General features: G+C 57.8%; 1 protein-coding gene across 4 annotated transcripts in view; it reads right to left on the bottom strand.

Moving 5' to 3' along the window:
• The window catches only part of TBCD (tubulin folding cofactor D), a 133,487-nt gene that overhangs the window by 14,428 nt on the left and 105,401 nt on the right, over positions 1-13,658 (bottom strand). For all 4 annotated transcript variants that reach the window (XM_040989881.1, XM_040989883.1, XM_040989882.1 and 1 more), the window contains 5 exons: positions 9,235-9,308; positions 8,457-8,574; positions 6,304-6,364; positions 6,055-6,077; positions 2,802-2,833 (listed from right to left, as the gene is read on the bottom strand). In XM_040989881.1, coding sequence (XP_040845815.1) covers positions 2,802-2,833; positions 6,055-6,077; positions 6,304-6,364; positions 8,457-8,574; positions 9,235-9,308 — 308 coding nt within the window. The remainder of the gene's footprint in view (positions 1-2,801; positions 2,834-6,054; positions 6,078-6,303; positions 6,365-8,456; positions 8,575-9,234; positions 9,309-13,658) is intronic.

Here is a 13,658-nt window from a genome sequence, read left to right as displayed (position 1 = left end):
CACACTGGGATATGCCAGAAACATGGGGACACACTGGGATACACCAGGAACATGGGGACACACTGGGATACACCAGGAACACAGGGGGCACACTGGGATACACCAGGAACACGGGGACACACTGGGATATACCAGGAACACAGGGGGACACTGGGGTATACCAGGAACACGGGGGACATACTGGGATATACCAGGAACAGGGGGACACACTGGGATATACCAGGAACAGGGGAACACATGGGATACACCAGGAACACGGGGACACGTTGGGATATACCAGGAACATGGGGACACATGGGATACACCAGGAACACGAGGGACACACTGGGATACACCAGGAACACGGGGACACATGGGATACACCAGGAACACGAGGGACACACTGGGATACACAGGGACCATGGGGACATGCTGGGACACTCCAGGGGTGCTCCTGCCTGACACTGAAGCACTCACTTCCGGGAGACAGATTCTGGCTTCATGCTCAGACCTCTCTCCTGATTTAGCTTCCGGGGAATGCAGACCCCTGCAGGCAGCAATGGTGGCTCCTCCATTGTGGGAGGCGTGGATTGAGGTTCTGATCTCCAGTTATTTGAGCATTCAAATAAACCAGTTAATGGCAGTAACGTCCATCTATGCTTTTCTCTCAAAAAATTAAAACACACACAAAACCAAGGCGCAGAATGCCCTACCTGCTGGGTAGGGGTTCAGGGCAGTGAGCACACAGGAGGAGGTCCCTTGCCTCCTGCCCCTCTGAGCCACAGACCATGTTGCCCCCTTTCCCTAGCCCACTCCAGCACTGTCACAGCCCGCGGCGTGGCCTAGCGGCTAAAGCCCTCGCCTTGAACGCGTCGGGATCCCATATGGGCACTGGTTCTAACCCTGGCAGCTCCACTTCCCATCCAGCTCCCTAGCCCAGCCCAGCACTGTCACAGCCAGTGCCGGGCCGAGTGTCTGTGTTCTGTCCCATCACTCCCTATCACTACAACGCACCAACCCCAGAGCCCAGGCTGCAGTCCCACGGGTTCCACAGGCACATACGGCGTGTCCAACAGGCTAAACCAAGACACACTTGGTGGCAGAGCAGGCACCTAGGGCAATCACAGCCCTCAGCCACAGCAGCCACAGTCCTGCAGCACAGCCACGAGATCTAGGCTGAGCGGCTGCCCTTCCAGGGATTAGGGCTCCTCAGCAAACATGCTCCTCACAAGGCACGGGTGAGCAGGGACGGAACGAGCAGGCCACCACCCAACTCAGGCCCACACTGGTAAGTCAAGGAGGCAGAGTGGCCACCTCCATCCCCACGTGCTTGGCCACACGGTTACCTGCAGGGCAGGTGTGGTCACCACTGCCATTCAGTAGGCAGCACACCACCAAGCCCCTCCTTCAACACTGAGCCAATGCTGGCTGGAAGGTATGGGTGGGAATTGAGCAGAGAGGTCCCTCTGGACCAGCAGGTATGACAGCTGCAGGTCATGGCACCCAGGAGGGTCACACTGCTGCAGGCTCCTAGAACCTGTGCCTGCTGGTCACCTGTAATGTACAGCCCTGATCCCTGCTCGTCATCCTGACCCCTACGTGTAGCTTCATGCCTCTCCACCCAATAAAGCGCTCTTGGCCCACAGAGACAGGCTGGAGCTCAGCATAAGATCACAGCACACTTCCCAGCCACTGTGGGCAGACAGTGCTGCCGGCTCATGGCCCCTCGCTTCCCGGTAAGCACGTGGGCAGGCAGCGCTGCCGACTTAGGACCCCTCTCCTCCTGGTAAGTACATGGGCAGGCAGTGCTGCCGGCTCACGACCCCTCGTTTCCCAGTAAGCACGTGGGCAGGCAGTGCTGGACTCGACTCCCTCAGGTATCACGGCCAAACACAAACATGACCCCTGACACTCGTTTGCTCTGAAATGGCACGTGGCCTGAGTCAGCACTGTTACAGATGAGGGATCCCAGACTGGCCCTCAGGCCCACAACTGAGCCCCACGCCATGTGGCCTAGAGTTACCCGTGGCCCATGACCCCTCAGCCCCATGGCACGTGGCCCAGAGTCCACCCGTGGCCCATGACCCCTCAGCACCCATGGCACGTGGCCCAGAGTCCACCCGTAGCCCATGACCCCTCAGCCCCATGGCACGGGGCCTGGAGTCCACCCGTGGCCCATGACCTCTCAGCCCCATGGCACGTGGCCCAGTCACCTGTGGTCCACAACCCCTCAGCCCCATGACACGTGGCCCAGTGTCACCCGTGGCCCATGACCCCTCAGCCCCATGGCACGTGGCCCAGAGTCATCAGTGGCCACGACTCCTCAGCTCCATGGCGTGTGGCCTGGCCTGTCGCTGAACACTACAGGCAGTCCTGCAGTTCCTGCAGGCAGGAAGTGGCAGGGAGTTCCTGCAGGGGCTCCAAGGGCAGGACTCAGGACAAGCTCTCAGTGGGAGCCTGGATGGACTAGAGGCTGCAGCCCAATGTAATCTGAGCTGCCCACCAGCCTTCCCAGCCAGCACTTTCTAAGGTGACAAAGAGCACTGGGGCCCCAGAGAAAGCCCAGACAGGCTTGAGTTTCTGAGTGCCTGAATTTCCCAACAGGGAAACGGCCCTTTGCCCTAAAGTCACATATAGGAGATGGGGACAGCACCCATGGCGGGCTGCTCCCCCACACCCACCTGGGCCCACAACAGCGGGGAATGGGGGGCATGTAGAGGCATGGTAAGGTGGAGTGGCAGTGGAGATCTGGCCTCATAACAGCGTCTGCTGCAGGCCTGGCCAGGTCAATTGGCCCCTCTCTGGCAGACACTCAGACCTACCTGCTATTCTCATGAGCTTTCCTCCCAGACCCCTGAAAGACATCAACAAAAACACCCAGAGTTAGTACAATGTGGAAAAGCTCCCCCCTCCCGAGCGCAGGCAGAACTTCAGGCACAGAACACACACATGGAATCAAGTTCACCAGAAGTGGCTCAACCATCTCATACACACCCCAGTTTCCACTGGACCCTTCACTTGCCAGCATCTGCTGGACACAGGTCCTCTGGCCATGCCACAGGGACTGTTTGGCTGTCGCAGCACCCAAGAGGTAGCATGTATGTGCACCACAGCGGCCGGCCAGCACCTGCCTGCCCATGGCCACCAAGCGACTACGCACAGGCAGGCTGGTGAGAGCGACTGCCTGAGGTAGGTAGTGCCTCCTTCCAGGAAGGTGGAAGGTGACGTGTTTACCTACCAAGCAGTGAGGAAGCAGGGCTAGGTGCAATATGAGCGAACCCAAATGGAGAATGACCCCAACCATGCTGTGGGGCAAGGAAGGCTGAAGGGGAAGGTGGGTGAGGGTGAGAGGCAGGGATAAAGAAGGGTGAGGGGCAGGGGTAGAGGAGGGTGAGGAGCAGGGGTGGAGGAGGAGGGTGAGGGGCAGGGATGGAGGAGGAGGAGGAGGGTGGGGGAAGGGGTAAAGGTGGAGGAGGGGTAGGGGTGGAGGAAGGTGGGGGGAGGGGTGGAGGAGGGTGAGAGGTAGGGGTGGAGGAGGGTGGGGGCAGGGGTGGAGGAGGAGGAGGGTGAGGGGTAGGGGTGGAGGAGGAGGAGGGTGAGGGGTAGAGGTGGAGGAGGAGGAGGGTGAGGGTTAGGGGTGGAGGAGGAGGAGGGTGAGGGGCAGGGATGGAGGAGGAGGAGGGTGAGGGTTAGGGGTGGAGGTGGAGGAGGGTAGGGGTGAAGGTGGAGGAGGGTGGGGGCAGGGGTGGAGGAGGAGGAGGGTGGGAGAAGAGGTAGAGGTGGAGGAGGGGTAGGGGTGGAGGAGGAGGAGGGTGGGGGCAGGGGTGGAGGAGGGTGAGGGGCCAGGGTGGAGGAGGAGGAGGGTGAGGGGTAGGGGTGGAGGAGGAGGAGGGTGAGGGGTAGGGCTGGAGGAGGAGGAGGGTGGGGGCAGGGGTGGAGGAGGGTGAGGGGCAGGGGTGGAGGTGGAGGAGAGTGGGGGTGAGTGCGAGGGCTTGCGATGGAGAGCAGAGCAGGGGTAGCTGAGGGCAGCTCCTGGTACCCCACCTGCCCTCTGGCCCTGGAGGCCTGGGAGAACGGATGGAGCGCATGGGAGTGAGCAGGCACACTCAGAGCCCGGGGCTGCAGTGCCTGGCTCTGACTGCTCCTGGCTCACCACCAGGCCTGCAGGGCCCACACCGGCCACGTACACCTCATGAGGAGGATCACACTGAAGCATGGCTGGGCCTAGAAGGCAAGTCAACCCCGCCAGGCCTCCGGAGGCACAGGAGGGAGGGCCACGCTGTGTTCACCAACTTGGGGTTAGGTCCCTGGCACGTCCAGAAAGTGTAAGACACCAAACAGAAGCTTAAGGAATATTTTAAACCACAAGTATGACGAGAAAAACTGCATGAAACTTAATGGGCAAATGAGAAAGAGCCAAAGAGAAGGAAGAGGAGGAGGGGATGGCACAGTGGGTGCGGGACCACCCTCCACTGCACAGTGGCACAAGGCACCTGTTGGCGGCTGGGAGCAGCCTCACAGGAGGTCCAAGCCTCACGGGAGGTCCAGGCCTCACAGGAGTTCACTGTAGTAGCTGTGACTGCAGTTTAGCAACATTCACAATTTTGTGAATTTTATTACTCCTAAGTTAGTTTATTGCTCCTAAGTTATTTCTCAAGGGGAAAAAAAGATTGTCAGGGGTTTGCACTGCGATGCAGGAAGGGAAGCTGCCTCTGGCTCAGTTTCTGACCAGCAGAACAAGTGACCCTCTGGGGAGACCAGATGGAGCCTTTGCCCCAGCCCAGCTTGGCCCAGCTCTGGCTGTTATGGCCATGTGGGGAGCAAACTGGTAGATGGAACACCTCCCTCTTTCACACTCTAATAACCTATGGGACAGCAATAGGATGAAAGAATCCATTTCCATTTGTCAACATGTGGCAAGAATCTACCATCAGCTGCAGGTTCAGAAGTTAGCCCCCAGTGAGGGACCATCCCACAAGTTCATGTGAGACCGCCCATTGTCTGCAGCCTGCTGCAAACTTGTCAGAACTACACTGACTGCACCCATGGCCTCTCAGTCAGTGACAGCAACTGCCCACCAGAGTGGGTTGGCGGGGATCCTGCAACAGTGACCTCAACAACCACACACTGGTGGCCATGACAAGAGCCCACATGTCTCCGTGACAGTCTTAAGACAGAGGAAATGCAGAATGAGGGACGCAAAGGGTCAGCCGGACACTCAGCACAGAAAGGAGAGAAGCAGATGGCTCCCTTTAGGGAGCGGCTGTCGGGACAGCCTGTCCTTGGGGACATCCTCTCCAGGTGCAGACCCTCAAGGTGTGGACCCTGTCAAGGCTGTGCTCCTGCCCACAGTGGCCACACCAGCCAGCAGGGGAGCACCAGACGTGACAGGCATGCCAGAAGCCTGACCGAGCTCTAGAAAGCAGCTGAGTCTGCACTTGCATTTGTCACTAAGCGATGACTGACCTCACGGAAAGGCCCTGCTCTTGAGTGAAACACCCCTGAGTGACCCTCCCAACACCTTGCCCAGGATAAGCCACACCCACAGATTGGTGTGGAGTCCCGTGCAGCAAGCTGTGCAGGAGGGGACAGACGCCTCAGCTAGGAGGACAGCTCGAGCGCCCGGGGCTGGGGCGTGGGAGGCACCAACTGCCCACAGGCAAGTGGACTGCACTGCGAGGTGGGTGGGGGCTGGACCTGGGACAAAGGGTGCGCCCAGCTGATGCAACATCACACAAAAGTCAACCCTGTAACACTCAAAGACCACCATGGATACACCTCCATGCTACACCCATTCAGGCAGGACGCATGCTGCCCGAAGTTCTGGATGACACACTCTTTCATTCAGACACAAAACACAGGGCAAGCATTGTGGTGTCTACTTGGGAGGCTCCCCGTGGACCCAGCTTCCTGCTCACGCGTGCTGGCAGGCAGCAGGCACCTGGGGCTCCTCAGCTGCTGTGTGTGGAGAGTGAACCAGTGGATTCTCTTGGCCACTCTGCATTTCAAATTGAAGAAACAAAATTCCTTTGAAAACAGACATAAAACACAAACACTTAGTTTTTGAGAGCTCACCTGTACAACTGGCGATCACGAAGCTGGAAGAGAACAGAAGTTATCTGTGTGATCTGGGCCTTCCAACACCACGTGTACACAACAGGCTGACAGAGCCCCCTGTGCTCCCCACAGGGCCCCCACCTCCTTGAAACCCTCCTCTGGCCACACGAGTCTGTCCCCACCTGCCACTCTCCCGGAGGGGAATGCCTGAGAGGGACCCCTCTCCTGGTCACCCCACAAGAGGAGCAGATATGGGGCCACACACACCTGCTGGTTAATCTGCTTCACGCCCTGCACAGTCTTCTCATCCAGGTAGTCGGAGAGGGGCCTGCAGAGACAAGAAAGCAGAGGTCAGCAGCACCAAGGCCACAGGAAACGACGCTTCAGTTCCAGTGGTTCCTGGGCCCAGAGGTCCCACGGGTTATGTCCTCACCTCTGTTGCGACCCACGCACAGTTAGAGAATGGGGGAAGGGGACTTGCCAACACTCGGCTCTGTCACTCCCTGCTAGCAGGGAGCCGGGCTCCTCTGGTGTCCACTGAGGACAGATGAGGAGGACCTGCTAGCAGGTAGCCGGGCTCCTCCGGGTGTCCACTGGGGACAGACGAGGCCCAGCGAGCAGGGAGCCTGGCTCCTCCAGGTGTCCACTGGGGACAGATGAGGCCCTGCTAGCAGGTAGCCGGGCTCCTCCAGGTGTCCACTGGGGACAGACGAGGCCCTGCTAGCAGGGAGCCGGGCTCCTCTGGTGTCCACTGGGGACAGATGAGGAGGACCTGCTGAGAGCCGGGCTCCTCCGGGTGTCCACTGGGGACAGACGAGGCCCAGCGAGCAGGGAGCCTGGCTCCTCCAGGTGTCCACTGGGGACAGACGAGGCCCAGCGAGCAGGGAGCCTGGCTCCTCCAGGTGTCCACTGGGGACAGACGAGGCCCTGCTAGCAGGTAGCCGGGCTCCTCCAGGTGTCCACTGGGGACAGACGAGGCCCTGCTAGCAGGTAGCCGGGCTCCTCCAGGTGTCCACTGGGGACAGACGAGGCCCTGCTAGCAGGGAGCCGGGCTCCTCTGGTGTCCACTGGGGACAGATGAGGAGGACCTGCTGAGAGCCGGGCTCCTCCGGGTGTCCACTGGGGACAGACGAGGCCCAGCGAGCAGGGAGCCTGGCTCCTCCAGGTGTCCACTGGGGACAGACGAGGCCCTGCTAGCAGGTAGCCGGGCTCCTCCAGGTGTCCACTGGGGACAGACGAGGCCCTGCTAGCAGGGAGCCGGGCTCCTCTGGTGTCCACTGGGGACAGATGAGGAGGACCTGCTGAGAGCCGGGCTCCTCCGGGTGTCCACTGGGGACAGACGAGGCCCAGCGAGCAGGGAGCCTGGCTCCTCCAGGTGTCCACTGGGGACAGACGAGGCCTGGCTAGCAGGGAGCCGGGCTCCTCTGGGTGTCCACTGGGGACAGACACAGGACCTGTTACCCTCCGGAGAAGAGCATCTCGGCAGGACTCCCACCACTCCCAACAGAGAAGGGAAATCCACAAGCCCCAGCCTGGGTGCTCAGCAAGGGTCTACATTGGGGAACCAGGTCCCAAACCCTCAACACGATTCCCTGCAGACGGCACTCCACGTGTGTCACCATGCCAAAGAACTCCCAGTGGGAGAAGGTTCTGGAAATTCCTTCCAGCCCCACCCACGCTTCGCTCCAACTGCCTTCCCTCACGCCTGAAGAGAGTGATGCCGGCTTGGGCCCAGCCCACAAGCACCTCTGTGTCACACTAACGCTCAGTCGGCAGGATCCCTGGTTTGCTTCTGTTCCCTGGGGCTGGGGACACGCACGGGGTGTGCAGGCAGGAAGTGCGTCCAGGCCAGTATGGCTGTGTTCCCAGGGCACCACCCAGATGCACTTCCCTCACACTGGAGTTCCAGAGCCAGAACAGACGTGAGTGTGAGGAGCCCTGCAGTGCTGTCTGCACTCACAGCCAGGTCAAAGCGCCCCGAGAGATACGTGCTTACTCCAGACAGCGGCTCTAGCCCATGAGGCCGGTTACTGCCACAGGGACAGGGCCACGTCAGGGCCCTCTGGCCTGCCAGCCCAGCTAAACAGCAGGGGGTGGGCCACCCAGGACGTGACTCATAGGACAGAGGACCACTTGCCAATACCATGAACAAAATGCTGAGAACCAAAGCCTGTGACACTGGCGCAAATAAACAAAAATTATCATAGATGAGAAGCCACAAACTTGTGATCCCCGTGATGACAGGCTGGGCAGGTGGAGCCCTTCTCCATGTGTCAGCACTGAAACCTCCTTCTCCCCACCTGCGTCCTACCCTCTCCTCTCCCTGCCACTGCACAGCCTATCCATCCTGCTGCCCGCTGTCCCCCCACCCTGCGTCCTACCCGTCCTGCTGTCCGTCATCCCCCCACCCCGCGTCCTACCTGTCTTGCTGCTCTGCGAGCCTGTGCAGCGCCAGGATGATTTCCGCACAGGCGAGGATTGCCCCATGCCGGCTGTGGAGATCCGAGCTCTGTGTCATGGACAGCAGCCTGGGGAGCACTGGAGCAGGTAAGACACATGGGGTCACTGGCCAGAACACACAGCCTACCCCCATGCCAGTCCCCCAAGGCCAGAGCACTGGCAGGGCACTGGGAAACGCCGGGACATCACAGGAGGAGCCAGGCTGGAGAGGCAGGATGCCTGTTTGCTCCAGGGAGCAAAGACAAGCACACGTTGGCGTCTCGTTAAACGCAGGACGCGTAAACAATGGCAGACCTCGCAGCTGTGTTCTGAAGCAGGGAGAGCCTCCGCCCAGGCCCACGCATGGACATTACAATCCCTGGCAGGATGGCTGCCTGGAAGCCCAGCCACATGCAAGCTGGGCGTGCGGGGCTACTTCATCTTTAAGATTACACACATGGCTGGCAGCCTCTGCTCAGTTGCTGCCACTTGACACAGTCTGGAGGCTCCAGGATGAACACACACACACACACACACACAGATACACACACATACACACACACAACATGGCTTTGTACTCTGCCTCTGCATGAGCCTGTGCCTGAGTTTTCCAACACTTCTCAGCAAGACAAATCCAACGCTGTTTTCAGCTGCTGCTGCCCCTCAGGCTGCTGCCAAGTGTGCACACGGATGTGCAGGACTGTGCAGCCAGCCCACATGTCCCTCCGCGAAGCCTGCAGAATGCTGGGAGACACGTACCGTGAGTGGCGCAGAACTCGGGTGCTCGGGGGGTCAGGTTGTGCAGAGCCTTTGCGGACAGCTCTCGGATGACTCTGGAACATGGAGGAGCGCAGCAACGGTCAACCCCTTCTCACTGATGAGTCAAGTGGTCGTCAACATCCAACAGGTGGACACAGAAGCACAGGGGGTGATCTGAGCAGGCTCCTTGGGAGCCTGTGGCTCCTGCCAGGTCTCTTTGTGGTGCAGGACAGGACAGTGAGCGGGACAGTGGATCATCATCAGATCCAAGGGCAGTCACAAGTGTGTTCGTAGGACACAGGGCGGTGTTGGTTCATCAAGAACACTCCAGTAGTTTCTGAACTACCCAGCCCAAGGTCTGGAGGGACTCCTGGGCAGGGGGCATGCTGGCATCGTGTCCTGGGAATGCCATGACCCCAGCCCTAGGTCATTGGCCTGCAGGACCCTACACCCTGCTCAGGGTCTATTTCCGAGAGTAAACAGCTCCTCGAGACAGCGGGCATCTTACGGGTACAGAACCCAGTGTCATGACACCCGGCACCAAGCACAATGTGCTGTCCAGGGGACACAGCACAAGGGGTAGGTGTTGTGTGCCCGGGTCAAGAACCGACTTCTCTGCTTCTCATCCCAGCATCCTGCTGATATACGCCCCAAAGAGACACAGGCAGACCCGGGTGGAGCTCCTGGCTCCTGGCGGACCTGACCAAGCCTGACTGTGGCAGGCTGTTGGGGAAAGACCCCAAAGGAGGGCCATACCGCCCTGTCTGTCACTCCAATGCACCTCCCCCACCCCAAGCCCAATGTAAATGGTCTACTTCCAGAGAGCCTCTTATGGGAACCAAGGGAAGCCCATGGATTTTAACATGAAAGGCCCCACGGTGACAGGTGGACAGCTACCTCAGCAGGCTGACCCACTCCTTCCTCTCACTGTCACTTGAAGCAGAAGCTTCTTTCGGAAAAAAAATATATATACATATTTTTAAAAAGATTTATTTTATTTTTATTGGAAAGGCGATATACAGAGAGGAGAGACAGAGAGGAAGATCTTTCGTCCGATGATTCACTCCCCAAGTGAGCGCAACGGCCAATGCTATGCCAGTCTGAAGCCAGGAGCGGAAAAAAAATGTTTTAACTCAGGCATGGCACTACAGCCCAGTGACTAAATCCTTGCCAAGCACATGCTGAGAACCCATATGTGCCAGTTCCTGTCCCGGCTGCTCCACTTCCCATCCAGCTCCCTGCCTGTGCCATGGGAAAGCAGTGAGGACGGCCCAAGGCCTTGGGACTCTGCACCCACATAGTAGATCTGGAGGAAGCTCCCAGCTCCTGGCTTCGGATCAGCTCAGCTCCAGCTGCTGGCAGCTACTGGGGGAGTGAGTAAGTGGACAGAAAAATCTTTCCATCTCTCCTTCTCTCGATAAATCTACCTTTCCAATAAAAGTTAAATAAATCTTTAAAAAAAAAAGGATTTGGTATGTCTAAGTATCAAAACTTTTTTAAAAGAAAACTCAGGACAAGACACTCCTTGAAAAGCAATCTGCTCAAGGTTGATATTGCCTGACTTTCCTGGGGGACACGGCAGACAGGGACAGATGGTAACACCCTATGGAGGTCCCTAAAGGGACACGCAGACAGGGACAGATGGTAACACCCTATGGAGGTCCCTAAAGGGACACGCAGACAGGGACAGATGGTAACACCCTATGGAGGTCCCTAAAGGGACACGCAGACAGGGACAGGTGGTAACACCCTATGGAGGTCCCTAAAGGGACACGCAGACAGGGACAGGTGGTAACACCCGTGGAGGTCCCTAAAGGGACACGCAGACAGGGACAGGTGGTAACACCCTATGGAGGTCCCTAAAGGGACACGCAGACAGGGAAACAGGATAACACCCCGTGGAGGTCCTAGCTCTTAGCTAGGATTCCAGGCCAAGAACACAAACATCTCCAATTCTCTAAGACTGTAAAACAGGACAGCCTGCAGCCCTGGCATCCCTACAGGCACCAGTTCATGTCCCAGGTGCTACACTATCCATCCAGCTCCCTGCTAATAACCTGGGAAAAGTAGAGCGGGGCCCAGGTGTTGGATATCTGAAGGCAGCTCCTGGCTCCAGTCTGGCCCACCCCTGACTGCTGTGGCCACGTGGGGAATGAACCAGCAAACAGAAGCTCACTCTCACACTCTCTTTCTCTGGTTCTGACTTTCAAACAAGCAAATACACCTTTTGGTCACTGTCATACTGTGACTCCCATGCTGTGTGACTGTGAGAACTGGCCAGAAAGGAAGACCAGATGACCCCTCCCAGTCTGTGCTTCACACACCCTGAAAAGGTCAGAGTTCTGCAGCGTCCGCTACAAAGTAGAGGTCTAAGCTTTTTGTAAACAAAGAAAAAAGAAAAAAAAGGAAAACCACCAGTAAAATGACAGGGTTAAACTGTACTGTGTTGATAATTAAGTAATTAAATGTGGATGGACTAAATGCCTCCCACACAAGGACAGAGGCAGCAGGCAGACATAGAACAAGGAGAATGCTGCAAACAGCATGAGCACAGCGCCAGCCAGCAGCAGCGGGCCTTGCTAAACACAACTTCACGTTAAGACACTGACTGCCTGGCCCTTTAAGACGAGGCCCATGGGGGGGCCAGCGCACTGGCTCAACTGGCTAATCTAACTGCAAGTGACCCACATGGGGTCCGACATGGGCATTGGTTGGTGTCCTGGCTGCTCAACTTCCCATCCAGAGCCCTGCTGATGACCCGGGAAAGCAGTGGAGGATAGCACAAAGTATCCACAAGGGAGACCTGGAAGAAGGTCCTGGCTCCTGGCTTCAGATCAGCTCAGCTCTATTTGGGAAGCGAAACACAGAATGGAAGATCTTTCACTCTCTCACCTCTCTGTAAAACTGGCCTCTCAATAAAAAGAAATAAAAATTTTTTTTTTTTTTAAAGATTTATTTTTATTATTTTCTCATTGGAAAGGCGGATATACAGAGAGGAGAGACAGAGAGGAAGATCTTCCGTCCGATGATTCACTCCCCAAGTGAGCGCAACGGGCCGATACTATGCCGATCCGAAGCCAGGAGCCTCTTCCGGGTCTCCCACGCGGGTGCAGGTTCCCAAAGCTTTGGGCCGTCCTCGACTGTTTTCCCAGGCCACAGGCAGGGAGCTGGAAGGGAAGCGGGGCTGCCGGGATTAGAACCGGCGCCCATATGGGATCCCGGGCGTGCTAGGTGAGGACCTTAACCACTTGCGCCACCGCGCCGGGCCCAAGAAATAAAAATTTTACAAAAAGAAGAGAAAGAAAAAGGTGAACGCCCACCAGTCTGCACACGTGTGCAACACTAATCATATGTTAGGATGACAGTGTGGAGGCGAAGGCCAGGGTGGGCATGGGCGCCTTCACCCCATATTCTGACCCAGTTCCCTCCCAAGATGCCTGGGCAACAGCAGATGAAGCTGCGGTTCCTAATCTGTCCCACCACCCACTCAGGAGACCCAACAGGAGAGTCGGCTTCCTGGTGTCTAGCACTAGCTGTTGCATTTGGGGAGTGAATCAATAAGCTGGAGATCTGTCTCTCTCAAAGTCTACAGCTCTTACTCGCTTGTAAGCCAAGGAGGCAGGCTCTGCGGGACACACGCCCCTAAGGGAGGCAGGCTCTGTCTGTGGGACACACGACCCTAAGGGAGGCAGGCTCTGTTTGTGGGACACACGACCCTAAGGGAGGCAGGCTCTGTCTGTGGGACATACGACCCTAAGGGAGGCAGGCTTTGTGTGCAGGACACACGCCCCTAAGGGAGGCAGGCTCTGCAGGACACACGCCCCTAAGGGAGGCAGGCTCTGTAGGACATACGACCCTAAGGGAGGCAGGCTCTGTCTGTGGGACACACGACCCTAAGGGAGGCAGGCTTTGTGTGCAGGACACACGCCCCTAAGGGAGGCAGGCTTTGTGTGCAGGACACACGACCCTAAGGGAGGCAGGCTTTGTGTGCAGGACACACGCCCCTAAGGGAGGCAGGCTCTGTCTGTGGGACACACGACCCTAAGGGAGGCAGGCTTTGTGTGCAGGACACACGCCCCTAAGGGAGGCAGGAACACATGTGTGTCCTTGGAACACATGCCCTTCTGAGGGTGCTGTGTTTGCAGACTACAACATTGGAAGCTAGAAGACCAGAACCCCTAGGTGTCATAGCAGACAGCACTGCAGCCCACAGCCACAGGAATCAGTATCCCAAGGCCCTGGTGCTCCACAGGCCCCTCAGGACGGCTGCAGGAGGCACTTCCTGCCCTCAGTTCTAGCACCTGTCATAGGCAGGGTCAGATAATATGAAGACTGGCCACACTAATGCCCTGCTGCACCCTGAGCTCTTCTCTTTGAAGACACACTGAATTACCATTGAAAGCCACCATATCCTGACACTGCAA

This window comes from Ochotona curzoniae, unplaced genomic scaffold (assembly GCF_017591425.1).
Source record: "Ochotona curzoniae isolate NIBS_2020 unplaced genomic scaffold, NIBS_Ocur_1.0 contig_523, whole genome shotgun sequence".
Taxonomy (NCBI): domain Eukaryota; kingdom Metazoa; phylum Chordata; class Mammalia; order Lagomorpha; family Ochotonidae; genus Ochotona; species Ochotona curzoniae.
The sequence above is the reverse complement of the archived record's forward strand: the minus strand, read 5'-3'. Positions and strand labels throughout refer to the sequence as shown.